Source organism: Acipenser ruthenus, chromosome 14, assembly GCF_902713425.1.
Source record: "Acipenser ruthenus chromosome 14, fAciRut3.2 maternal haplotype, whole genome shotgun sequence".
Classification (NCBI taxonomy): Eukaryota; Metazoa; Chordata; class Actinopteri; order Acipenseriformes; family Acipenseridae; genus Acipenser; species Acipenser ruthenus.
In genome coordinates, this window is record NC_081202.1 from 9,643,009 (window position 1) to 9,669,493 (window position 26,485).

Sequence of the window (26,485 nt, forward strand, 5' to 3'; positions counted from 1 at the left end):
CCGAGTCAGCGCAGGGGTGGTAGCGGTGAGCTGTGCCTAAAAATAATTTGGCCATTCCAAATTGGGGAGAAAATAATTGGCAACAACTAAATTTTAAAAAACCAAAATGAGGTTTGGGTTTGGTGTCCGTCTCCCTCTAGTAACGTGGGTATCAGTGAAGACTGATTTGTGTTAACTGGTTCATTTATGGATTTAGTGTACTAATTTAATATAGATTTAATTTGGTAGTTTACAAATTAAATTATCTATAGTAATTTGTGTGGTATTTAAAAAAATAAAAATAAATAAATTGTATGAAATTGGTGGTAATCCTTTTTAAATGGGTTTTGGGCATGGTCATCTACTGAATTCCCTCCCAAGACAAATGGAAATGAGCCCATCAGTTTGAGGCTATTTCTATAAATTAAGTGAGTGAAGAAAGCAAGAATGATGGAAGCGAGTGAACAATTTTGTTAAAGTAGGCTGACGCTAAAACAAGTGTCACGTAATTGCCTTTTAAAAACCTATGTGGATGAGAAATCATTATAGACTGCTTCTAAGGTGTTTTGTGTCCCATTTTGTTTAAGGGTAGAAAGTGGGAAAAGTGGGTTATTTTGAAATGTTTTTGGTCGTCTGTTTTGATATTTGGTTTAAATGGAACATAACCTCAGTACAATAATTATAGGTGCGGTATTTTTAGTGAGAAATGCAGGAAGCACACCAGCTGCATTCTGCAGTCTGCAGTCTGATAAGCAAGCGTGTTTTTTTAATTTATTTTTTTCTCCCCATAGCAGACATACTGTATGCACGACTCTATCCCCTCTATGTATCTGATTCCAATAGTGCTAATGGCTGTGGTCTGTATTTTGTCGAGACAGTAATGTCTCAAGAAGTTCAACAGAGGGAGCCGATTGCCTGGGCCAAACCTTTCCCCCTCCTTGCTGTGACCTAAGATGCAGCTTGACTTATTTGATTAAAACCAGTCATATACATCACAGCAGGTGACTAGCTCTGCTGGACATTGCTTCATCTGTGACCAATGTAAATTGCATCCGTTGTTTTAGGGCAGAGGAGGGGCGGATTGTGAACCCTGAATGTAATGTAACATGACAGGTTCAAGGTTCAATAGTTTTGGAGGATTACTGTGAAATGGTAAGGACGTGTTATGCCCTTATAAAAATGAAGTGATTTTATGCTTCGAAAGTTTACCTTTTACAAGGGCATGGCAAACCTGACCTTTTCGTTCCATTAAAGTAGAATGTATCGGTTACAATATCACAATAGAGGGAGGTTAAAGCACTATAACTCCAGTAAGCTATAATAAAACCAGCCCTTTAGTCTATGGTGGTCACAGTTGGAATCCTGGAGGATGAAAGCATGAGAGGTCATTCAACCTACTCCACCAATTAAGGAATAGAATCAGTGTTGCTAAATTTCAATTGATCCTTCAAATCGGATCAATCATGGCAAGTTATTACTGATTGTTATTGGGAGGTCTAGTCCAGCGCAGTCTTTTTGTGAGTTCCATGTTTATGCAGATATATATTATAGGTAATAATATTCAACATTGTCCACTGTCTTTTGTAAACTAAATTTACACCAATTAAGTTGAATGGTTTAGACTCCTCTCTCTTCTCCTCTCTCTCCATTGGACATGGATGTAATTGGGTCATTGGAGAAGACCAATCTGAGACATTCTAGTGGAATGTTAATAGTAAGAGTGGCCACAGGTGTCAGTTTGCAAACTTGGTTCCGCTTGACCCTGTCGTCACAAATCTTGTTGGTGATGAAACCTGAAAGTTATGTACACAGAAGACCTTTTAGTCATACAGTTTGTTTCGGTATAGAATATGCCGGTACAAAACCACTTTCTGTCCTGATTCTCTTTTCAATACCGGTACAGTACCGATACAGTTGCAATATACCTGTCCACATTCATGTATGTTTAAATCGGCAGTGTTCTGAACTCGTTTCCATGACGACCACTGTCACATCTGTTAGAAATGAATCTGCTGTTATGTAATTCAGCATATTTAGCCATCCTGTTCATGTACAGTATTTGGTGTTTTGGTGTTCAATCATTATTAAGAGACGGGCAGAATGTGAAAGGATGAGACAAACAAAAAGGTGAAAACAATTAGCCGTCTTTTAAATGAGGACATCATGACATTTTAATTTCTTTGTAAAAATATTTAAACACACATTAATAGGATAGCTCTGTAGCTGGTAATGTTTTTTGCCTCGATGGGCATCGAGCATCAAAAAGCATCCTCATCAAAGACTTTTCACCCACAGTGATGTCTTTGCTAAAGACCTTTGTCAGAGATGGCTTTGAATCTGCTGCAGGCATGCAGGTCAAAATAGAAAAGACTAAATAGAAAAGTTAACAAGTATCCGATTTTTAACAGGGCACAATTATACCTTTTCAAATGTGAGTGCTGACAGATCATATTTTAGTTAAGGGCCTAGTTTCCATTCATATTTCTCAACTAGGCAAACGTCCTGTGCAAGTTTTACATGTGGACTGTGCTACAACACAACCGGATGTCTAGATTTTGTATTTTATTTTATTTTTTATTTTTTTGGTGTGTAAAAAATATTTGATTACAAGCGTTGGAAAAGGAGTTTCAATTATGTTTGCAAAAGAATTTGGTTCAGTGAGGGGGTGTTGGTTCACAGGTTGTTGGGACATGTTTGGCTCGTGAGCAGGTCCCAACCCCAGGAGCTTTACAATGAGGGGATTACCAGGTGTGAAGTGCTGTTCAAATTGTTCAGCTAGGGATGTCAGAAGTGGTTGTAAACTCTTGGAAAAGATTTATTATTCGGGTGGTTAGGAAGGTCATGTAGTTGGTGTGTGCATGTGTCTTTATTTTATTTATTTATTTATTTATTTTATTTATTTGTGGTACAGGGTAAATGGGAGTTATTGCTCTGACAGCAATATATTTGGGATTAAGCTTTCAAATCAGAGAAAGGTGATGTACCTCTATCCATTTCCAGAAGTGTTAATCTTTTAGAAATGTTCTAGATCACCCAGTAAACACCAATTTTATATAGAGAAGTGGACAATTGGGATGAACATGTTTATTAATGGATGAACGCAAGTTACAGATGCAGCTCAGACTTGTCAGGCAATGTTCAAAATGTCTGTCATTAATAAATGTGTTCAATCCATTCGAGCAGTGTCTCTGAAGAATAGCCATGACTAAATCCTGTTATATTACTTTACACCCTTTATGACCGGAACATGTTGGTGTTAATGGACTACCAAAAAAAGGAAAAAAAACTAGTCAAAGTATTTCAAGGCAGAATAAATTCAGAGAATAGCAAGTCAAAGCAGTGAAAACCTGAAAGCAATAATATTTTATCAAGTATTATGAAGTCAATCAGACAAGCTACAAGCAAAGTTTATCATTGAGCAATGAGACAAGTGTTTATAAACCTTCCTCTAGTGGTGCTGTACTGTAGGAAATCGCTTAAGGTATTTTGACCCATGTGGAAAGGAAACTACAGTGCTGCATCGCAGATGTAAACCGGTTCAGTTAAAGGCTGAAGAGTAGTCCGTGTCTATTGAGGTGGAAATGAGGCCCAGCTTTGAGTTGTATGTCTTGTTATTCAACAGGAAGTGGACTTTCACAGCCTTGTGTGTAATATATGGGAGAATAATAGATGCCAGGCAATTGATCTTCTTGTATGCAAAGGACTAAAGCAACAGTTTTTGTGATGCATTCTGGTAAATAGGACTTCAATCTTGACAGCTCATAAATCCTAATAGTATTTTCCATCTTATATGGGGGGGGGGGGGGGGGGGGGGAAGCAAGAATAGTATTGTATAAAGTGTTTTGCTTATCCCCATGGCCAAGAAGAATGCTTTCTGACAACTTTATTAATGTCTGCATTACCTCATTTTTCAGCTTCAGGGCAATATGTGAGCTGCATTAGAATTGGGCACAAGGCATTTTATGGCTATGGGAACAAATAAACCCAGTCTCCCTCTCATACTTACTTACTTACTGCAGTTGTGATGCCATATCAAATATACAACCCCCAAAATGATCCATGTGAACTTTGGACTTTCTGCAGTACCAGCAGTGGACAGCACTTTTTTTTTTTTTTTCTTTTGAAGATTTAAAGGGATTTTATTAATTGTTAGATGCATTTTATTATTTGTGGTTTTTTTTTTTCAATTTAAGTGTTCAAATAATTGATAACCTGTTTGACTATTTTATGGGAAATCCTCTTATTCTGTGTTCATGTTCATCCCAAGGCAGACAATGTGCCAAACGTGCAGGTTAACTTTTTTTTATTTCTTTTTAATATCATCTCTCTTGGTAAAATGTTTGTATAGACTCGACCTGATGTTAAATTCCAGGTATTGAGTGCCATTTTCATTAGTTTATTGCACTTTTGTTTGGTAATTGGGCATGTTGTGCCAGGTTTAAATGAATTTTACAATGCCTGACACAGTCCTTATATATATATATATATATATATATATATATATATATATATATATATATATATTTCTGTTTTTGAAATGATACCGTAATCGCAATGCCTTAGCCTGCTGTTTTTCCCATATGGTTTTGGTTGTTGTTAGTTTCAGGATGTTTTCTCTTTTTAGAATATACAAGACAGATTGAGATTCTGTTTTTATTATTTAAATGTATAAAAGAGTAAGGTCTCTGCTGGATACAACCCATCTTCCTTTGTATTATAATTCAGCAGATCAGATGAGTGCAAACTGCAGCCACCTCCCTCCTAACTGAAACAAAAGGGAACCCTGTAGAACCCCAAGCTTGGCTCACGCCTGGGCCTCTTGTGAATGGGTCTGTGACCTTGGCTGTAACAATGGCTTTCACATGATAATGACTTTTCTTAGCACCCCGCAAATAAACTCCAACTCTCAAGCATTCAGTCCTTTAGAAAGTGTTTACTGACTAAGTACATCATCACACTGATCTGAAAATCCCTTGTCTCCTACTTTTTTTGTTTTGTTTTTTTTTACAAATAAATGCTTGAGGTACTGAAAACCGGTTTATTATAAACAGTGACAGTTCTCTAAATTGTAAAGGGGTGGGGGGAAGATATTGGACTGTACTGGTTCTACAGGTGTAAAATGACCCTCGTTTTTACTCTAGGTATACGCTAAGGGCGATTTTTAAATAGTTCAGTTCTGGTCCTTTTGGGGCTTTTTGAAGTCAGTATTGTGAATGTTTGTCTCCTAGTGGCAGGGGCTACTGAACAAATCTCTCATTAATTATATGACCTGCATAACATTGGACATGTGACTGAAAAAGGCAACACAGTTGCGTTCGTTATGAGAGGCCACTCTAGCTTTTGACCCAGCAGTCCAGTAAATTTATAAATTATCTCTGACAATGACTTCCCAGGGGAAGCAAAATCGGTGAAGAATAAAAAAAAAGGAAATAGACCTTTGTTGCCTAATGCTAACTTTCTAATTCCACAAAGGAAGCTGCTTGCTCTCCTTTCAAGCCCAGCACAAACGTGCTCATGGGCAGAGCAGGCTTGTTGTTCAAGGCAGCAGGAAAGGCTACACCTTTTCAAATTCCTCAGGGAAATAAAGGAGACAACACAAGGTCAACTGTCCCTCCCATTTTGGAGTTTTTTGTGCAAGATGTCTCTGGCTACTGGCCAAGCAAATCTGAATTATTAATATGAATCCATTGTCTGTCAGGGGATTTAAGTCTGTAGTGTATCCTTTTATACATAAATCAAATGAGAATAATATTTCTCTTTACCAGCGCCCCTATTCTTTAACCACATTGTTTTAAAGTTGAGACCATTGTGGTGTTTTATAAACTCAAAGAACTTTAAACATTTGCTTTTACACTTGGGGTGGCTGACTTGTGTGGTGTGTGATAGTGTTCTGTCTAGCAAAAAAAAAAAAGTTTTGATTTAGTGTTTTGGCTCCCTAAGTGGGTCTATAGCTAAGTGCAAATCCTTATCTGGGTTGGTTGGAGCAGAGAACGCTAGGATTCATATGTTAATGACCTCTTCAAATTCAGGGGCTACTTGTTAAATGATTCTGGCACAATGCTGACATCGTTGTTAATTGGTCAAGTAGGAGATGACTTTGAGGGAACCTCCTCACACATGTATTCAGACCTGAGGAAAACAAGTGTGTGTGTGTGCATGTTTGTCTCTGAAAGAAGTCTGATCTTTTGGAACATTTCTTTGTAACACTGGCTACTTACTGGCACTGGCTAGCTGAAGCATATGGGGAGATGAGCACATTCCTGGAGAAATGAGGTAAGATACCAAGGGTTTTATAACTTTTTAACTTTAATCCAGTCTGTGTTTTTGCTGTCTTGCAGCGGAAACTTTAACCAAAGGGATTCAAGCACCAAGTGAGATTTGCTTTGTAAAAGACAACAGACTATACTTAAAACGTCAGCTGCTTGAATGGGACCATATCGTTGTCTATCAGTTTCTATTGAATCTAATTAGCAAATTATTGAATCTAATCAGTACTATATTTCTATCCCTTAACTCTATTCTGTTTTTTTTTTTTTTTTTTTTAAATGTGTTTTATAAATGTTGTGCAACATCAGGTAAAGGGGTCAAGTTAAGAATGTACCATTGTAATGGTTGCATGTTCATGATTAGTGTAAAGTTCTCCGGAAGCTGCAGCTATGTCCAGGCTGACAAGTGTTAAGATTCCCTGGTGTTTTTGGAGTCTCCTGATGTGTTTGAAGTGTGCTGGGAGGATCTTCCTCTGTTATTCCTGCTTGGGTGGGTAGGGAGGGGTGGTGAGTGGGCAGGGTTCACTGCATGGGCTGGAGGTGAAGGAAGTCGGCAGTGCTGGTAGCCATCTGGGTTTGCTGTTCACCACGGTGCAGTGTTTGTACAGGCTGTGGGTATAGTGACAGCTTGAATATGGATGCTAAAACTTCCATCTGAAGTGGGAACAGCCTCAGTCCTGGATCAAGCAGTGTAAGATTCACTCCAGACTAGCCAGCTACTGCTTTCAGTGTGGATGTGTAGCCCTGTGATAAATCAGCAGAAGTAAAGGGTTAACCTGAGGATAGTCTACTCTACAGTCATGCATTAACTTTCAGCTGTAAAACAGTTTGTACACGTCTGCTGTGGCTGGACTCGGCTTTGAAGGTAGGAATTGATTTATATTTTTGGTTTTGCCTACTCAGGGAGATTTGGGGGAACTTTTTTTTTTCTTGAATGTAATACTTTTATTTTTAATTGTTTTGTCTTCTAGATAGATAATTCCTGGTCTGTCCATTTAATGACACAAGTCAGACTAGTGACAGAAAGGGCATTGCCTTCTGAGAGGACCACATTTAGAAGGGGCTAATGTTCGAATTAAACATTTTATAATTTTGTTGAGATTGTTGGTTCAAAGGTGTAAAAATGCTGTATAGGTGAGTAAGAGCATGAACAATACAGGCTAGATATTATTATTATTATTATTATTATTATTATTATTATTATTATTTAGAAATATATTTAAATGTGTTGTCAATTAATTAGGTAGCATAGCATAGAAGTGCGTCTAAACCATTACTGTATAAACAGCTTGTTTGTAAACTACTAAATCTCAATCGAGCAGAGACCATTGCGATTGGGTTTATAGTTGGAAATGTTTACCATTTTATATTACTTAAGCAATATGGTTTAGAGTAATTTAATTTCTGGAATTTAGACTAGTCTATTTTTTTTTCTACTTCATAAGTTGCTGCTTCATCATTTGCATAAAGCCGAATTGGTAACCACGTCAAAGCTTGGCTGTAAGTTGTTTTAATTTTGATGTTGAATGTTGATGCTACATTTGGGGTCGGCTAACGCTCTTCTCAATAGCAGATTAGATGACTGACATGAGAGCTGGCATTAGATTTGTATCCAGTCTGCAATGCAAATCTGTCACTGGGAGAGTACTCGGTCTCCAGGCACATGGATCCACCATATGCAGGTGGTCCATGTAAGGTTAGACTGATCTCCAGAGGTAGTCTCAGCAGTTATTTGGCCTTTTGAATTAATAGCTTTTAATGAAGGATTTTTGCTGGCACTGCAATGTCCATGGAGTTTCAGCCAAGTATTCTCTTATTTTCATTTATCATTTGGTAATGTTGCCAACATTGTACACTTACACATTGTGGTTGTATTAGAACTTTTATATGTGTTGGGTGGGGGTGGTGCTATGTTATTTTGCCAGCTTATGGGCTGTATTATATGAAATTTGTTCTGTTTTAGTCTTGAGACTAAGTGTTTACTCTAGATTTGTTTTAAAGGCATGTGCATTTTTTTAACAAAGAAACACGTTGTTTGAGTGCCAACAGGTGACAAGTTGAAACCCGAGTGCATGTGTATATTGGACCACAGTTCTGTATCTGTCCTATTATGTGGTGTGTTTTGAGTAGAACGATGAAAATCCAGTGGAAGGATTAGAAAAATCGGAATGTAATGCAAAAAGGCCCTTCACAGAAAATAAGACTTTACAAGATGTGAAAGAACCCTAATTTTCTTTTATTTTATTGACATTGCATTTCTTCCTTTTGTTTAGGGGTCTGTCACTGAGGCAGTAATAAAAGTGGAAGAATGCAGTGAAAGAATGAGACCGTTGTGGCACGTTGAGATTGCCTTTTGTCTGTTTAATGACCACAATGTGTGTCGTTTCCAGGTACATTTGATGTGTCACTTGGTGTGTGTGTACCATAAAGTTAAGTTGCTGGAAGGAGTTTTATTGTGATGCTCTAATGGGAGTCAAATGGTTAGATATGGTGCAGAATTTGAACGGATGACCTTTTTCATACCCAGAGGTCATGTTTTAGCACTTCACTAAATCAGCATGTATATTATTCGGATGAAATCGATCCCCTAACAGGTCCAAGCTACTACAGGCAAAAGGCTCTCTCTCTCTTTGTGTAATTGTAGGAGTTCTGTTTTCTTTAAGTGGACCAGCTATTAATTTTAATTAGGCACAGACCATATCTTTGACCTTTGCCATGGCCTTTTCTCCTTTTTCAGCAAGCCTATATTTCTTCATATGTGAAGCCCATATAACTTTAGAAATGGAAACTGCAGAGATTTAAGAAAGGTAGGATTAGTTAGGGTATAATATTGTACATGATTGCCCTGTAGGAATCCTTTGAGTGTAGGTATTATATAAATGTAATTCTTTTTTTTGTATGATGCAAATACATTGGAGTGACTTGTATGACAGTAGCTAAGACTGTTTTTCATAAATTCTGGCAGCCTTGAAGGAAGTAGTCTCTCCAAGCAACCCAACATTGCTTCATTCAACTTGTCTTTTCAGGAACAAGGCCTGCACAGGAAAGACTTCATATGCACAGCGATTATGTTGGGGAAGGTGTTAGATGCCTCTGCCTTACAGTTTCTCACACCATTCTTATTGCTATTGTAATTTTCTGAATTGTTTAATACCAAATTTACCATACGACTCGCTGGAGCAGCCAGTGTGACTCACCTGCTCTCCAAGCAACCCCTGCACCCCTAGCTTGAGGCTACCTCTGCCATAGTGGGTGGATTTGTGTGATATGCATCTTGTGTTCCCCAAAGCCATGTTAACAAGCAGTTTTACAAAGAGAAGTTGTTAAACAATTTTCCCCACAGGACACTGCTGAACAGCAGGGGACAGTGGGGGGTGGGTGTTTGAGTAACTGGTCTAAGAATCCATGACCTCTTGTACCTGGTCACCGATGACTATACAGGATGTAAAGTTGAATGGAGATGCAGTGCTTTAAGAAAGACATTGAGGTTTATCAATAGGACTTCCCTAATCTTGTGCTAATCTCTTAGTCTATTGACCGTAGTAATTCAGGAAAGGGATGTTAATAAATAACATTAAAAAAAAAGAGTACACATTCCTACCGGTGTTATTTAAATGGCAATTGGGAAATGAAACAAAGCAATACTTTTTTCTAAAACCTTATTTACACACAATGTTTGACCTAAATAGGATTTATTTTTTATAGTATTATCTTCAGAATAGTCTGCTAGTTTAAGGCACTGGGGCATACCAGTTGACATGTAACGTACCTGTAACTTTGATGGTAATTGTTTTCTGTAGGGCCTCAACTGCCTTGTTTTATGAATAGCCAGTAGCCACTTGCAGAGGAATAGCTAACCATTGCCAGGGAGCCAGAGAAGCCATGTAGAGCCATCACACAAAGAAAAGCATCATTAAACCAGAGAAAGGGTCTCTGAATCCTGCTGACACTGCAACAGTCAACCAAGTTTAACTTTGAAGAAACTTTTTTTTTTTTTTTTTTTTTTTTTTTTTAAACTTTACTTTGCACCCATCTTGTCTTCAAAGTGAATGCAAACATCATCTGATTAGTTCTCAGCTGTTTTGGTCTACCTCCTGTGTGCTTTCTGCTGAGGTGTGGGTGATGGATGCAGCTTTTTTTTCCCTCCTGAAGAGGCTCACTAAAAGCTTGTGTCTGAAGAATGGGCGCAACTGCAAAAGCATCCGTTCACACAGGGCCTGCTATCTGTCATGAGATGAGCTTCAGTAGCAGAAGAAATGCTTGTGTGACACCTAAGTGATTGCAGGAAAGATCTGAAATGAAAGAATATTGGACCATTTACTTTTTTTTAAGTTCCAGTTTTGTTTTAAGTTGATCATTTGGATGACCGATACAAAGATGATAGACAGCAAGGTGTGACTTCTAGCTAGGGGCTATTGTCAAAATACTTATGTACTGTGCTGTTGATTTATAATGTAGGAAATATACATTAAGAGTGCCAGTGGTTGACATCAGAGAGGCATAGAGGACCTTTTAACAAATACTATGAAACATATATGCCCTGGCTTAGTGATGTAAATTTGCCATGAGCTGCTCTGGCTGCCATTTTTAAAAGATTATCTTTTCCTTTCATGCCCAAAAATATTATACTTTCGATGCATGCTTTAATGTTTTGTGCTGCGTTTCGCCCCCTCTCAACACAAGTCCTATCTGTTTCATGTACTCAAAACTGTTTCTTCCTTTTTAAAAGATAACACAATTGCTACAGAAGAATCAAAGCCTTTCTTCTTGGTTGAAACACTTTGAATGTATTGTATTTATTGAAGTTTATGGGGTTGTCAGTAAAAACACAATGGGGAAAACTTTGTTTGGTCTTGCTGGTGTGAACGTTTATGAATGTTTTGATTACTGTTTTAATCTGGCAGCAGATTTTTAGACTTTGAACATATAAATTGAAAAACCAACCTTCATGAAAATCAGATAATACTTGACTGCTGCTGTGCTGCGTGTAATTACTGTAAGATTTATTTTCATCATTACTGTAGCTTAAACTAAATTTGAGATGCATGTATGTATCGCCATGTACCAGCAGAATGATCTGTAATGTTTTTGTATTTTGATCTAAGGTATTTGTTTTCTTTCTTTCTTTTTTTAGACTTGTATCAAGCATTTTCCTTTTCAAGAGTGTGTTCAAGCCTAAATGCAATTCAAAGAGCAAATTGTATTTAATTGAAGTTTGCCAGAGCTTTTTGACTAGGCTTATATATTTATGAGTTGGACAGCCAGTCAGCATTAAGCAGTGCCTCTCTGATGTCAACCACTGGCACTCTTAATGCAGAAAGATAAGGCTTATGCTGTTAACACGTTTCAACGAAGTCTCTAAACGTCTAGCTTATTTTGAGACCTGTGTGATTTCTGTTTGCTTCAGTAATACACCACCTCAATCGTAAAAGTCCGGAAGACCAACATTTCCACAAGCGTCTTTTTCAAACTTTATTTGCAATACATCAATATGAATATGGAGGGTATATTGGTCTTGCTTCATGGACCACAATCCCTTCTTAACCAGTAAAAATATTGGCATGGCCCTTAAAAGTTGGCATTTCTTTTGTGAGTCTTGGCAGTAGGCGAGCAATGAAACAGTAATTTTTTTGCAATCGTCAACAACTTGCCGTGCCTTTTCTATAGACACATCGGAATAAGGTTGTCTAGAAACTTTAAGCCTATCTGATTTAAGACATACATAGTGACATTGACCATGACTTCGTCGAAGATAATCAAAATGATCTTGAAACTCAGCAAACATGTGTTGTTGTGACCCAGGTAGAACGCTGTCTTAATCTGCTAGACTATGTTATATCCCTTTTAGTTCTCTTTTGTAACAAGTCTGTTTTTTTTTTTGTTTGTTTTTTTTCCCTCTGCACAGAATCACTGTTTGATGCATTTTGACTGTTCAAGCGGGTATCAGCAAGGAGTCTTGTCGCTAGAGATGGAGCAAAAAGTAAGCAAACTCGGCTTTGGTTTTCAACGCAGTTCTACTTCAGACGATGATTCTGGCTGTGCTTTGGAAGAATATGCCTGGGTTCCACCTGGTCTTAGGCCAGAACAGGTACGCATTTACATGATTTGCCTGTGTTCTAAAGTCATTGATGTATGTTTAGGTGCTCGACCAGTAGTTCCATAAAATAACTGCGATATGGAAGTTCTTCACACACCTCTTGGCAAAGTTTTACCTCCAAGCATAGACACAGCTAAAGGTTAACTTCTTATTGAGAAGGGTTAAAACAGTAGCATAGCAACTCTTTTTTGAGCTTCCAAAGCAGTCAATGGCTAGAATTTACTGTGTTTGTGGAAATGATCCCTGCCGTCTGCCTGGTTCTTGGGGCAGGTAAAATCCTGCCTTCAGTTAAACAGGGCCAGCTGTTGTTGAAAGCGGTATTTTATTCGGTGTTGGGTGCTGGACACTATAATTGAGACCCTTGCTTCACTGCAGCTTCTCTGTATTCAATCTGTCATCAGAGTTTGAAAGACAATGTGTGTGTTTATGTGTTTTTTGTTTGTTTTGGTTTTTGGTTCTGTTGGAGTCCATTAATAAGATCTCATGATTTTTGCAAAAGCCTAATGATTTGAGAAGGTTATTTCATAGGCTTGTCTCGCATCAAGGGACGAAAATGGGTGTTGGTGTGCAATGAAAGACGTGTGGATTTTCACAATCCCCCCCAACCCTAATATTGACCCCATACACCAAGGGCAATGCTGAGTTCATTGTAGAACATTGACTGTACACCTGGCTTTAAAGATGTATATGGGACATGATGCAAGTCCCTTGTCTGGTTTAACACAAATCAGAAGCTTCATTGGCTGGTGCAGTGAGATCTTTTGTAAACATACATTTTAAATGGTGAACATCCAGGATCAAGGTTACACAAAATAGTGGTAATGCATACTCCCTTCTCTGTTACCCTGGAGAAAATGAACTGAGGGTTGTGGTGTTCAGTTGGTTCCCATGCGGCTCCTGGTTCTATTTCATACTATGCAGTTGTCAGAATTGGAATCCAGTTTTTGACCTTCATTTTTAGAATTCACAACAAAAAACTACCCAAAAATGCTCACATTTGTGATGTTTACTTGCACGTTTGAGAGTACATTATTTGAAAAGAAGGCTTAAACATTAGGTTGTCTGCACCTTTTTGTTTCTGTATTGCTTGCCTTCAGTCAGTACTTGAATTTCAGTGCATTTTTTCTTTTTTCCCTGTTTTTTTCTAGAGGTCTGGCACTGATTTGCTGCATTCTTCAGTTTGCACATTACGAGCTGGGCCTGCATAAGTTGTAAAACCGACCTTTCGTTTATTTAGAGAGGAACCCGCTTTTAGTAAAAAAACGAAACATAATGCTGCCTAGGCTTTTAATTACTGCATTTTTATTTGAGGATGTTGGGTTAAACCAGGCCAAGGGATATGTAATTTACTCATTTTCCACAGAATCCCCAACTGAAAGGTGTTTAGCCACAGGAACTTTGGCAAGTCTTTCTAGCCTGTACATAATTATAAAAAAAATGGGCTACAATGGCGGGTAATGCAACAATTTGGACTTTTTACAGTCAGCAAAAAGATTGAACTTGTGTCTGGAGGAGGTGTGGCATTTTCCCAAAGAAATGGAACAGAGGGGGGTGAGGAATGAGCACAAATCTATTCCTCCTTGGAAGCACACATGGAAGCAATGAAGATTGATGTAAGGGATAGGCCAGATATGCAGGAGAGCACTAAAACTCCAACGCACAAGCTTTTGTCTTTTCAATGTGTGAAGTGCGTGGAGCCAGTGTAATTTGTTTATAGCGGCTGTTTTATCAGGATTGCTTCACACATTATGTGTAGTAATTGTAGCTCAATGTGGAATGTTAGGTGGGCTTGTTGACCAGCTTGGGAGAGGGAGGCGGAGTTAATAGCAGCATTAAATGTGCATAATTTATGATACCCCCTCGCCTTAATTGTCAGTGTAAATTGCATTCCACAAGATGAGTTCAGCAGTCGGGTGCTAGTTATAGCAGAGACGATCTAATTCTACTGACTTGGCTCATCTGGTCCTTGTAATGGCTGAAGATCATAAATCCTGCCCTGGACCTCTGGTTAATGTAGCATCACACAGTTCCTATTAAACTGCAGTATCCTGGTTAAAATGACAACCGTCTGCTACTTGTCGGAGGTAATTTCTTGTGATAACTGTGGGACTCCTCATTCCTCATTATTTGATGTCCTTTGAGGGTATCCATCGTTAATCCTTGCCAATTAAGAGCTCCAAATGTCCTATTTTCTTTTTCTTAATTAAGGTTTTCATTTTTCTTGTTCAACCACAGGTACAGCTGTACTTTTCCTGTCTGCCTGATGAAAAGGTTCCTTATGTGAACAGTCCTGGAGAGAAATACCGAATCAAACAGCTCTTGTACCAACTGCCTCCTCATGATAATGAGGTAGGAAAAAAAAAAAAATACAAAGTCAGGCATGCAAAAAAACAGCAGGCGTCCTTGTTAAACTGTTCCTTTAAGTAAAGCTTGCCATGGAAACGCACCACTTTTTTCTCTTTTTTTTTTTTTTTTAAAGTTTCAAATCAAATGATTTAAAGCCTGCAATTAGCATGCACTGCTTAGCTCACATTGTTTGGCAGTTTGTATTTTAAGAGGCAACTCAAATATGCAGTGCTATCACTGGGGTTACCATATGACTCCATGTTCACTGGGACAGTTCAGGCATTTTAACTTGCACCCCAATGGATTCTGGTAAGTGTAGTCCTACTACTCTTAAAGAAAAGAAAGTGAATGGTACCCGAGATGGGTCAAGTGTACCAAAATGCATTGCGATCCGAGTTGAAAAGCCTGAACTGTCCCAGTTTGTCCTAGTGAACATGGAGTCAAATGGTAGCCCTAGCAATCACAGAGAATATTGTTCAAAGTGGGTCAGTACAATAAAACTTTACACAAGGGGCTTTCATGCTGTTGGCAGCCACCCACCGCCTATAATGAGCCTAAAACTTCCTAGCATTACTTAAGTGCAGAAAGTAAAATATTCAGTGTTTGTTAAGGTTTGAAATGAAAAAAATGCAGTGTGGTGTGTGTTTTTTTTATTTTATTATTATTATATATAAATACTCCTAGTTGAAGTTTTTTATTTTTTAATAATTAACTGAATAATCGGTTTGCTTTTCTTTTTTCAGGTAAGATATTGCCAGTCCCTTGGTGAGGAGGAAAAGAAAGAGTTACAGATGTTCAGTACACAGCGCAAAAAAGAGGCACTTGGGAGGGGCACGATTAAACTGCTACCAAGAGCACTGATGCACCCAATCTGTGAACAGGTTTGTTACTTTTTAATTGGAAGGAGAGTTTACAGTAAAAAAAGCATGGTGTACAAATTAAGAGGTCACTTGTAATATGTGTTGAATGCATTTCCATAAGGCAGCTGCAGTATTCAATCTGATTCTCAGATGGTTTAAATCAAGTCATTTTAAGTAAAAAAAAAAAAAAAATATATATATATATATATATATATATATATATATAAATAATATATATTAGTGCCTCAGTAACCTGTAAAGTTCAGTGGTTGTCTTGTGAAAACCGCTAAAACCTGTCTATCACCTGTCTATACTCTATGGATATCTTTCTTTCAAACCACAGACGAAGCCCAGTGTTTGTGGTTCTGGGTCCTCTAGTCAACAGATGTCAAGAATTGATGCAGATCCACATGGACAGGGCAGAATAAAGGATATATTTTTCTCTCTAGTGGTTCTGTCGGGTTTGGTTAAAACCACACTTTATTTTATTTTAATTTTTTTTACGGCCCAAAAAGTGAAGTTGTTGAAATGTATTTATGAACTTTACAGGGAAACGTTTAAAATGGCACTGCAAACTGTGTTCTGCTAAATCTGTATACACTGTAATACGAATACTGATCCTTGAGAAAACTCAGTGTTGCTTTACTGGTGACCCTATTAAATAGGTACTTAATATTACTGTACATTCAAAAGATGGTTGTAATTTAATGCTGACCCATTGCATTTGGTTTGTTTTCATAGTGTGGAGAGGACATCAATGGAGGTGAAATTGCTGTCTTTGCATCAAGAGCAGGTCCTCAGCTCTGTTGGCACCCAGCATGTTTTGTTTGCGCAACCTGCAATGAGCACCTCGTTGATCTCATCTATTTTTACCAAGATGGAAAAATTCACTGCGGCAGGCACCACGCTGAACTTCTGAAACCCCGCTGCTCGGCATGTGATGAGGTAAATTGGGTCAAAATGTGCCTATTATAACAAATTAATGTAGCAGAAAATCAAATTAATATTTTGGCACTTTCACATTTCTGTTGTCTTAGCCCTACTGAAATAGGGATATTCCATAAGAATGTTTTAAGCTATAGGTGGCTTAAGATTTCTTCTTTTTTTTTTTTTTTTGTAAACCATAACACACTATTTTATTCCCCTATATTTTACCTGGTCTAGTTAACACTAGATGGTTTGTTTGTTTATTAAACTGGGATTTTAATTTTTTAAATCCATTTTCAGTTTTGTGTTGATAAATAATGAATAGAACCCATGTTCTTTTAAAAATCTGTTTCATATTAGACAGGAATGTTGGGTGGGGTGGGATTTGAGGGAACCAACAATTTTTATTCCATTTGGTAGCAGATAAATTCTCCTTTTTTTGTCTACTTGCATTCTGTATAGTTCGACAATACTGTGTAGAGTTGTGGCCTTAAGCAAGCATTTTACAGAATGCACTTTGAATACCAAAAGAGAATCTTTTTAGCCTACAAATGCAACTTGTATTTGACCAATAGAGTTTTTATATAGCATATGTTACATGAAAGTGCAAGATTAATGGGATATTCTGTTTTTTGTTTTTTTTTTTTTTTTTTTTTTAGATAATCTTTGCTGATGAGTGCACAGAGGCTGAAGGTCGCCACTGGCACATGAAGCACTTCTGCTGCTTTGAGTGTGAAACTGTTCTGGGTGGGCAGAGGTACATCATGAAGGATGGACGTCCATACTGCTGTGGCTGCTTTGAATCCCTTTATGCAGAGTATTGTGAGGTCTGCGGAGAACATATTGGTAAGTTTACTTGCACCCAGTATTATGCAAATTGACCTACATGTAAAAAGCTTGACTGTAAGATAAACTTTTCCCATTGTCCATTTCATTCAGGTGTCGATCATGCCCAGATGACTTATGATGGACTACACTGGCATGCTACCGAAACGTGCTTCTGTTGCTCCCAGTGCAAGACCTCCTTGTTGGGATGCCCATTTCTGCCCAAACAAGGAAGGATTTACTGCTCCAAAGCCTGCAGTGTGGGGGAAGACATTCATGCTTCTGATTCCTCCGACTCTGCTTTTCAGTCTGCGAGGTCGAGGGAGTCCAGGCGGAGCGTGCGTATGGGCAAAAGCAGCAGATCCGCCGATCAGTGCAGACAGTCCTTGCTGTTCTCTCCGGCTGTGAACTACAAATTCCCTGGCTTTTCTGGCAACGCGGAAGACACCTTGTCCTGTAAATTGGACGGCCTAAGTCTCTCTCGGCAAGAAACCAACCTAATGGTCGATCATTTTTGGAAGAATCGTGAGGAACAGGAGGCCCCTGAGGACCACGAAGAATGGGCTGAGCATGAGGACTACATGACACAGTTGCTTCTGAAGTTTGGAGACCGGGGCATTTTCCAGCAGTCTGAGAACACTAGACAGACAGACCTATGGGTGTCTGACAATGGGATGAAACTGAAATCTGAATCCAAAACCAATAGCCAAAATCAAAGCCTGGCAAGCAAGAAATACCAGTCTGATATGTACTGGGCTCAGTCACAAGATGGCTTGGGGGATTCTGCTTATGGTAGTCACCCAGGACCTGCCAGCAGTAGAAAGATCCAAGAGCTAGAGATGGACCATGGTGCAACTAGCTATAAACAGGACCAAAAGCAGTGGTATGACGACTCCTTAGAATGTATTACAGATGAACTCAAACAGCCTGAACACAGTGTCAGAGACTCCATGGATTCTTTAGCTCTATCTAATATTACTGGTAAGTACTACATTGTTTTAGAAGAGATTTAAAGTATATGAATTTTAGGACAGTTACAATGGTTTGAAATCTAGTGCAAATTAAAGAAGATGTGAAGTTATGACATGCATATCCCTGAAGTAAATGTTTTTATATTGTTTAAAATATTGGCATAAATTGGATTCAATCCAGGCATGATTTGAAAATGTACCCCAATCGGTGTATTGCTCTTATCAGAGGGATACTGTAGCTTCAATTTTTTGAAGCTGATATGGAGAGACACTTTGCTTCCAGTATGTGATGATTGTATAACACGGGCATTATAAAGTGTGCACAAAGTGTCTGCATATGTAAAGCATTCCTAATTTAAGCTGGAAAGCATTCCTAATTTAAAAACTATTCTTGTTCTACAGGAGCTTCAGTGGATGGAGATAGCAAGCAGAGGCCTTCCTTGTATTCTTTACAGAACTTCGATGAACTTGAAAATGAGGACTGTGAAAAAATGAGCAACATGGGGACATTGAATTCCTCAATGCTTCACAGGAGTGCCAGTTCCTTAAAGAGCCTGACTTCCGAGCTGGAGCAGGAAGAAGTGTCGCTGCCAGAAGAAAAACCAAAGCCAATTCACATGCCGATGCTTCGCAGATCAAAGTCTCAGTCGAGGCCCCAGCAAGTTAAGTTTTCAGATGATGTCATTGACAATGGACACTATGAGACGGCTGAGGTCCGCCAGCCTCCAATGAGTGAAAGGACTCGTCGGCGGGCCTACCACTTTGACGAGCAGGGCCAGCGACCACGCCATCATCACCATAGGCACAGGAGGAGCCGGAAATCTCGTTCTGACAATGCACTTCACCTGGCAGTTGAAAGGAAGTCCCATCCCAAGGAGAGATCCCATATTTACAACCCAGAGGATTACGATAAAATGATGCAGACCAAGTGTCCACAGGACGCTCGGGCCTACATGCACAATCCAGAGCTGTATGGACAGTGTTCCCATGCCACGTCTGACCGTGCGTTGCAGAACCAGCTGGTGGATACGTTTCTCGGGCTTTATGGAGACGAGGAATCCTGGTGCTCTACCTGTTCTTCTTCTTCATCTTCTGACTCTGAAGAAGAAGGGTATTTTCTTGGTCAGCCCATTCCACAGCCCAGGCCACCACGATACAATTATTATACAGATGACCTTACCGGTCCAATGTCGGCGTTGCCAGCATCCCAGTGTGGTAAAAGGACAACTAAATCAAAAAAGAAAAAGGGACGCAAGGGCAAAAATTGCATCATTTCATAGACCAGTGTATTAAGGACCCTATTTTACCCCTTTCTACCCCTGTGGACTAGTATTTGTTGCACTCAAATTGAATTTTTTTTTTTTTTTGGAGCAGCTGTTACACTTTTTTTTTTTTTAAGCAGGTTTACAGTCTGCGAGTATTTAAATGATATAGAATTACCACAGTTGACCATGTAATATGTTTTAATGCATATGGTCTTGCAAGCAAATGGATGAAAACTCCTAAGGGTTTTCTGGTTAAAAATTAGGCTACATAGAGCAAGCATTAAACACAGCAGCATTTAGTAATTTCCTATACTTTGTATTTGTATTTATAATGTAGCTATTAGTGACTACCTGTAATCATAATTTAATGGTGCAAATATTAATGTACATATTGTAAAGTTAAGATTTTAAAACTGATATTTTTATATCCCTGAATTACAAAAGACTTCTGTTTTGTTGTAAGAAATAGAATTAATAGTGCAGTCAGACAGCTGCCTTTTAGTTTTGAAATGATTGCCCTTTTGTTAGTCAGGGTTTTAAAAATGTATAATGTAGTATGTTGCCAGCAAAGGTGTTTTGGTGTTCTGTTGCTATTTACATTTAGAGCTTTTTTTGGTATTATATTTCTATAGAGAACCCTGTGTGTGACAGGGCAATGTAAATACCCCAGTAAATAACCAAGGCCTTGTTAGGTTACAGGACTTGACTTTACGGGTTAAGCATTGTAAACAGATAAATGTAATTTTGTATACATGTAAAAACTGGAACATATGGCTAAGGATAATAAAAGTTGATATTGTGATGTTGGAGACCTGTTAATTTTTTTTGAAAATCTTTTAATACTGCAACGCTTTGGAATGGAAATTCCACTTTTAAAATTAGTCCTTTACTCAATTGTTTTGTAGTAATAACATGCTCATGGCAAATTTCAGTATAGCTGTTGTAGATTTAATGACTTAGAAGCGGAGCATGTGCATTCATACATTACTTACGGATTTTATTATTGAAAATTACCCAAATGAATTGGACTTTGATTTAATAGTGGAAGTTGTTGTGGCGTGTGTGTTGTGTGTGGTGTTTTTTTAATAAAGGATTTCTATTTCCCCAACAGAAGAAAGTTTTTAACTCCTTGATGACCATGCAGAAACCAAAAGATTTTGAACATGACATGGTGGTATACTGTATGTAGTAATACAAAAAGAAACTTGGAATATTGTGTGACAATGGAGACATTGAGGTAGATTTGTAGTCTAAACGTTTGTCAGTAATCTGTTTCTTTTAGCACTTTTGACACAAACACTTGGCTAGACTTATTTCAAAACAGTAGTAATATAAAAGCAGTAAGCTACTGATATAATAGTCCACAGATTGTGAGCCAAAATAGTCTATAAAATCTACCAAAATATGTGTCCTTACCAAGAATTTACCCCTCCACTGTGTCCACTCCAGTCCTGGAGTCCGGTTCCATTGCTTGTTTAATACGTACGATTATTATGCTTTAGGACCTGGTCAGAGGTTTAATTGGTAAAATTTAACAACTAAGGACACGATTGGAACAAAGACCTGGACTTGAAGTGCTGACATTGCCTAACCCTGCTGTACAGTGCTTCTTATCAAAAGCATCAGTGCTTGGCTTGACTTATTTCAGAACAGTAATAAACTAACATTTAAATGCATATGTGCTTTGCATTTTGTTACTCTCATTTAATGATTCCAAATGATTGTAAAAACCAGAGCTAATGCACTGTGTTGGAGATTGACAAGTCTTGTGTCCTCTTCATGGCATTTCATTTCCATTGCAAATGTGTTAATTAGACTCTAATGGATAATTTATTGTCGAGTTTGATGCCTGGAATGTCTACATGTCATCATGCCCTTTCATTTTAATACATTGCATTTCCAAGCCACTGAGGAACAGGTAGAGTGTGGCTCATCGTACGATCGAATGTCATCATTAGACGTCCCCCTTCATTGCGTTTCCGTTTCCTGAATGCTAACGGAAAATGTGTTTAGAATTGTTCATTTTCAAATGACAGGATAAGAGTAAGATAGAATACTTAAATTATAACTTTCAGCCAAACCAACCACATGCGTTTTTAATTTTTGTAAACCGTGAATGCCTACTATCCTACAGCTACAGAATTCCATAGCTGGAGGTCACAACTAAAAAAAAAACATATGTGTTCATCAACTTTCCTTGCAGTACAAAAGTAAGGCTGTGTATTTCCAGAAACTAACCTTGAAAGAACAAAAAACTACAAGTAGTCTCCATGGACATCTGCAGTAAAATTGCTGAAAATCTGCAGAGAAACATTTATTTTCCGAAAAGAACTTGTCCAATTTTGCAGCAATGACTTTATTTAAATATATTGTATACAAGTATTAATACATTTTTAAAAAGTCACAGTTAGATAAGAAATAGCCCACTACCAGGTTTGCCCTAAGACATGGGCCTTATCTTAAGTATGCATGTAGTGGGTCAGTGTGCTTTTAAAATGGCTAAATATTCAAGGATTTTTTTTTTTTTTTGTGCTGTTTGAAAAACTACAAATATAATTGCTTGTTTACATGTTTTATAGACTTTGGTAAGGTTTATTCCTCCAAACACACTGCCTACATCTCTTCTCAACATTAGTTCAACTTCTCCAGAATCTCCCAGTCAGTGAGGCAGTCGTGCCAAAGGTTGTAACACATGGATGTTTGCAATTACCGTAATGTAGTTAACTTTTTTTTATACCATATTCTTAAATATGAACTTAAAGGTTTATTTTTTTCACACACTGCCCCTTTCTTATGAGCCAATTCAACTAATCTCCACCCTGATTTTAGGTCCTGCAGTCTACAGCAATTTGATACAGGGTTTTTACAGAAACTATTGCCCTTACTGATGAGATTGATATTTTACAGAAAACAAATCCAAGGGAATTGATTGATCTTCAGAGGTGATTTGCCTGTAGTTGTGTGTAAGAATTTCTTACTACAGTCATGTAATCTTATACCAATCACAGCATTTAATTTATCCAAACCCTTTTAGAATTGTACTTTTTAGGTTGTACGGCAAACATAGTAAGTTGCTTCACACTGCACTAGAAAAGGGAGATCGTATCTAACTAACCTGCCTGATTTTTTTGAGGATGCAACATCGACAATGGATAATTGCAAAGCATACGACATGGTTTATTTAGATTTCCAGAAAGCTTTTGACAAAGTCCTGCATAAAACATTAATGCTCAAACTGAACACAGTAGGGATTCAAGGAAATGCATGCACATGGATTAGGGAGTGGTTAACATGTAGAAAACAGAAAGTACTGATTAGAGGAGAAACCTCAAAATGGAGTGACGTCCAGTGGTGTACCACAGGGATCAGTATTAGGTCCTCTGCTATTCCTAATCTACATTAATGATTTAGATTCTGGTATAGTAAGCAAACTTGTTAAATTTGCAGACAACACAAAAATAGGAGGCGTGGCAAACGCAGCAGCAAAGGTCATTCAAAACGATCTAGACAGCATTCAGAACTGGGCAGACACATGGCAAATGACATTTAATAGAGAAAAGTGTAAAGTACTGCACGCAGGAAATAAAAATGTGCATTATAAATATAATATGGGAGATACTGAAATTGAAGAAGGAATTTATGAAAAAGACCTAGGAGTTTATGTTGACTCAGAAATGTCTTCATCTAGACAATGTGGGGAAGCTATAAAAAAGGCTAACAAGATGCTCGGATATATTGTGAGAAGTGTTGAATTTAAATCAAGGGAAGTAATGTTAAAACTTTACAATGCATTAGTAAGACTTCACCTAGAACATTGTGTTCAGTTCTGGTCACCTCGTTACAAAAAGGATATTGCTGCTCTAGAAAGAGTGCAAAGAAGAGCAACCAGAATTATCCCAGGTTTAAAAGGCATGTTGTATGCAGACAGGCTAAAAGAACTGAATCTATTCAGTCTTGAACAAAGAATACGCAGTGATCTGATTCAAGCATTCAAAACCTTAAAAGGTATAGACAATGTTGACCAGGGGACTTTTTTGACCTGAAAAAAGACACAAAGAGCAGGGGTCACAAATGGAGATTAGATAAAGGGGCATTCAGAACAGAAAATAGGAGGCACTTTTTTACACAGAGAATTGAGGGTCTGGAACCAACTCCCCAGTAATGTTGTTGAAGCTGACACCCTGGGATCCTTCAAGAAGCTGCTTGATGAGATTCTGGGATCAATAAGCTACTAACAACCAAACGAGCAAGATGGGCTGAATGGCCTCCTCTCGTTTGTAAACGTTCTTATGTTCTTACTCTAGTACCACCGAATAGCAGTAGTAGGTACCACTGAAGATTTTTTTGCAAGGAGATGCTAATACCCTTCACACAAATGAGTTATGACGGTGCAGAACCGGCACTGATGCGTCATTCTGGTCTGTGTGAATTGCTTTCTACCGTCACAGAGCCGTCTCTGAACAACCATCTTAACTCTACCTGTGTGAAATGCTATGCTGGCACTGAAGCGCTATAGTGGGCGTGGATTAAAAGTCAACATCCCACGTGACTATAACGGATGCAGTTATTCAGCCAGGTACTCCAATGTTTATCTTCCTATGCAGAAATGTTTTTTTTTCCACTCACTATCTGAAAATCTTGGGAGTATTTGGTTGCAAAATACATTACCATGTTGGAGTTCCATTACCCAAGTCGAGCATCCTTTATTTATAGCAAAGAATACCAGCACCCACTGTATTTTCGCTCTCTGCCTGAAGAGCTGGACTCTTAAATATATATTGGATTGCCTTCTTTGCAATACCATGTGACCTATATTGTGCCTGAAGCTCCTGCAATTTGACACAACAGGTTTTTTGCATTGTACAATATAACTGAAAATTAAAAGGAAACAAAATGCAGGGAAATTTACCGTGGTAAAGTTGGTTTGAAGTTAGATGTTCATTAATTTGTTATTCATTCTGTTGCCATGAAAACGATCTGTTGACTGAGAGGCTTGGAAGTTGTAGTCGCATGATCCCTTTGGCTGCGTAAGGGTTATGACGGCATTATACCGGCATAGATTACACAATTTCATGCTGTGTGAATGGGTATTTTAGAACAAAAACTGAAACATCCGAGACGGCTCAGTATCAGCATATGTGTGAAAGGGGTATAATTATTTTTTCTTTTTTTTTTTTTTTTTTAAATGTATCATTTAATAGTGTAGTGGAAGACAAAAACATCAGTAGATACTAAATACAATCAAGTAAATAAATGTTCAGAAAAACAAAGTGCTTGCTTGCTTTAGACATGAAATACAAGCAGGTTTATCAATCTGAACAACCTGTTTGATGCTTACTGCTGCTTTAGGTAAATATTCCAGGTTCATGTACTGTACTAGTACAACCGTGAGTCACAAATTACACACATCCAAATAACTTTATACAATGTTTATTACCATTGTCAGTTTAAAACTTGCTTTCCATTTTTCTTGTTTAAAAAAAAAAAAAAAGTAATACTAAAAATGAAAATATGAAATAAGCAAACCTCAGTCACAAAAAAATCTAGAACAGCAGGTAAATACTTCTCTTTAAACCCACAATAATAAATCCATAATACATGAGTGGTTTCAAAATAGACACTGTATGCTGACCAATGTTCTTTACAACAACCATACATCCCAATACTGTTATGCATTCAGCAAGATTTTACAACAGAACAATCAAACTATTGAATGGGTCTCTGGAGTTAATTTTCTTTGGCAGAACTAGGATTAAAACAAGTATTTTATACTTAACACTGTAGAAATGTAACAATCTAAACTTTAGCAAAATAAATAAAGATTAAAAAGGGTAAGGAATGTAATGCGAGGGGTTTAAAATCAGACTATAATGAAACTTTTCTTCCTCTTTCCCTCTGTGGTTTTCAATTTTAGAAATAAAACTATATCCAGGCTCTTATGGTAAATTGCTTTAATAAACATAGAAGCAGCTTGCCAAGGAATTCACTGTGTTTTAAAATGTTATTGCCAAACTTGCTGCAGTCAGTTTCTGAATAACATTTCTGGTTTCAAACTTAAACAATGTAGAGCCATTTCCCCCCTCAAACAATTAATGTCAGATGAGTAAATTAAGTCTGTATGTTACCTGATAGTATTGTGTTAATCTATCTCCTTTGAATAACACATTAGTTCCAATAGTAATGTAACAGTCAATTATGTAAAAACATACCCGATATTTTTGTCTATTCATTCTGGTTGGGCAGGAGCATTATCATATTCTGAAATAAAATTCTTAATTTCTTCAATGCATCGTTCTCCGATCTCACGCAGGTTCTCTCTCAAAGATAACTGCACTTGTTTCTCCAGAGTTGGATCTTTATTAACCAGCATCTTCACAACCATCCCAAACGTCTCACAGTCTTGTCTATAAACCTGCAAGCAAACACAATAGAAAATGATGGATTTTATTTTTACTCCCTGCTTGAAAATCCAGACACAGCTTACTAGTTTTAAAGCAGCAGGAGTTGGGAATTGTTACAAATACTTATGGGTTCTGTATAAAAAGAGATGGACTTGTTTGTAGCACTTAAATTAGTCAACAATGTATTGAAATGTACAGTAAATGGACTGTTTTTTTGTTTTCTTGAATTAGTTTAACCAGCTCTTCAAAACAGCATTAAGTCTCCGGAACCAGGATCAAAACCAGTGCACAACCAACACTGAATTTCTAACTGGGCTCATATGTATAAAAGTATAGTTGTTAATAATAATAATAATAATAATAATAATAATAATAATAATATCTTTATTTTTATATAGCGCCTTTCATAGTGGACCACCATCACAAAGCGCTTTACGTAGATAGGCTGTGAACTGTGCACTGTATGCAGAGTCACTTACAATAGGACATTGATTTAACATCTCATCTGCAGGATGGAGCACAAGCAGGTTAAGAGACTTGCTCAGGGT

The 26,485-nt window shown here is 37.8% G+C and overlaps 2 protein-coding genes across 3 annotated transcripts in view; one reads left to right on the forward strand and one right to left on the reverse strand.

Moving 5' to 3' along the window:
• LOC117419390 (prickle-like protein 1) overlaps positions 1-20,338 on the forward strand; it is a 31,589-nt gene extending 11,251 nt beyond the window's left edge. The window contains exons 1-8 of one of the 2 annotated variants that reach the window (XM_034032103.3): positions 6,863-7,110; positions 12,151-12,333; positions 14,578-14,691; positions 15,432-15,569; positions 16,290-16,493; positions 17,135-17,321; positions 17,415-18,281; positions 18,674-20,338. In XM_034032103.3, the coding sequence (XP_033887994.2) occupies positions 12,163-12,333; positions 14,578-14,691; positions 15,432-15,569; positions 16,290-16,493; positions 17,135-17,321; positions 17,415-18,281; positions 18,674-19,551 (2,559 nt within the window). In that variant the 5' untranslated portion in view covers positions 6,863-7,110; positions 12,151-12,162 and the 3' untranslated portion in view covers positions 19,552-20,338. Of the gene's footprint in view, positions 1-6,862; positions 7,111-12,150; positions 12,334-14,577; positions 14,692-15,431; positions 15,570-16,289; positions 16,494-17,134; positions 17,322-17,414; positions 18,282-18,673 lie in introns of those variants that run through there. The other variant, XM_034032102.3, reaches the window with a different exon arrangement.
• Positions 20,339-24,950: 4,612 nt separating this feature from the next.
• LOC117419601 (periphilin-1-like) overlaps positions 24,951-26,485 on the reverse strand; it is a 61,645-nt gene continuing 60,110 nt past the window's right edge. The window contains exon 10 of the mRNA XM_034032499.3: positions 24,951-25,948. Within this exon, the coding sequence (XP_033888390.2) occupies positions 25,763-25,948 (186 nt within the window). The 3' untranslated portion in view covers positions 24,951-25,762. The remainder of the gene's footprint in view (positions 25,949-26,485) is intronic.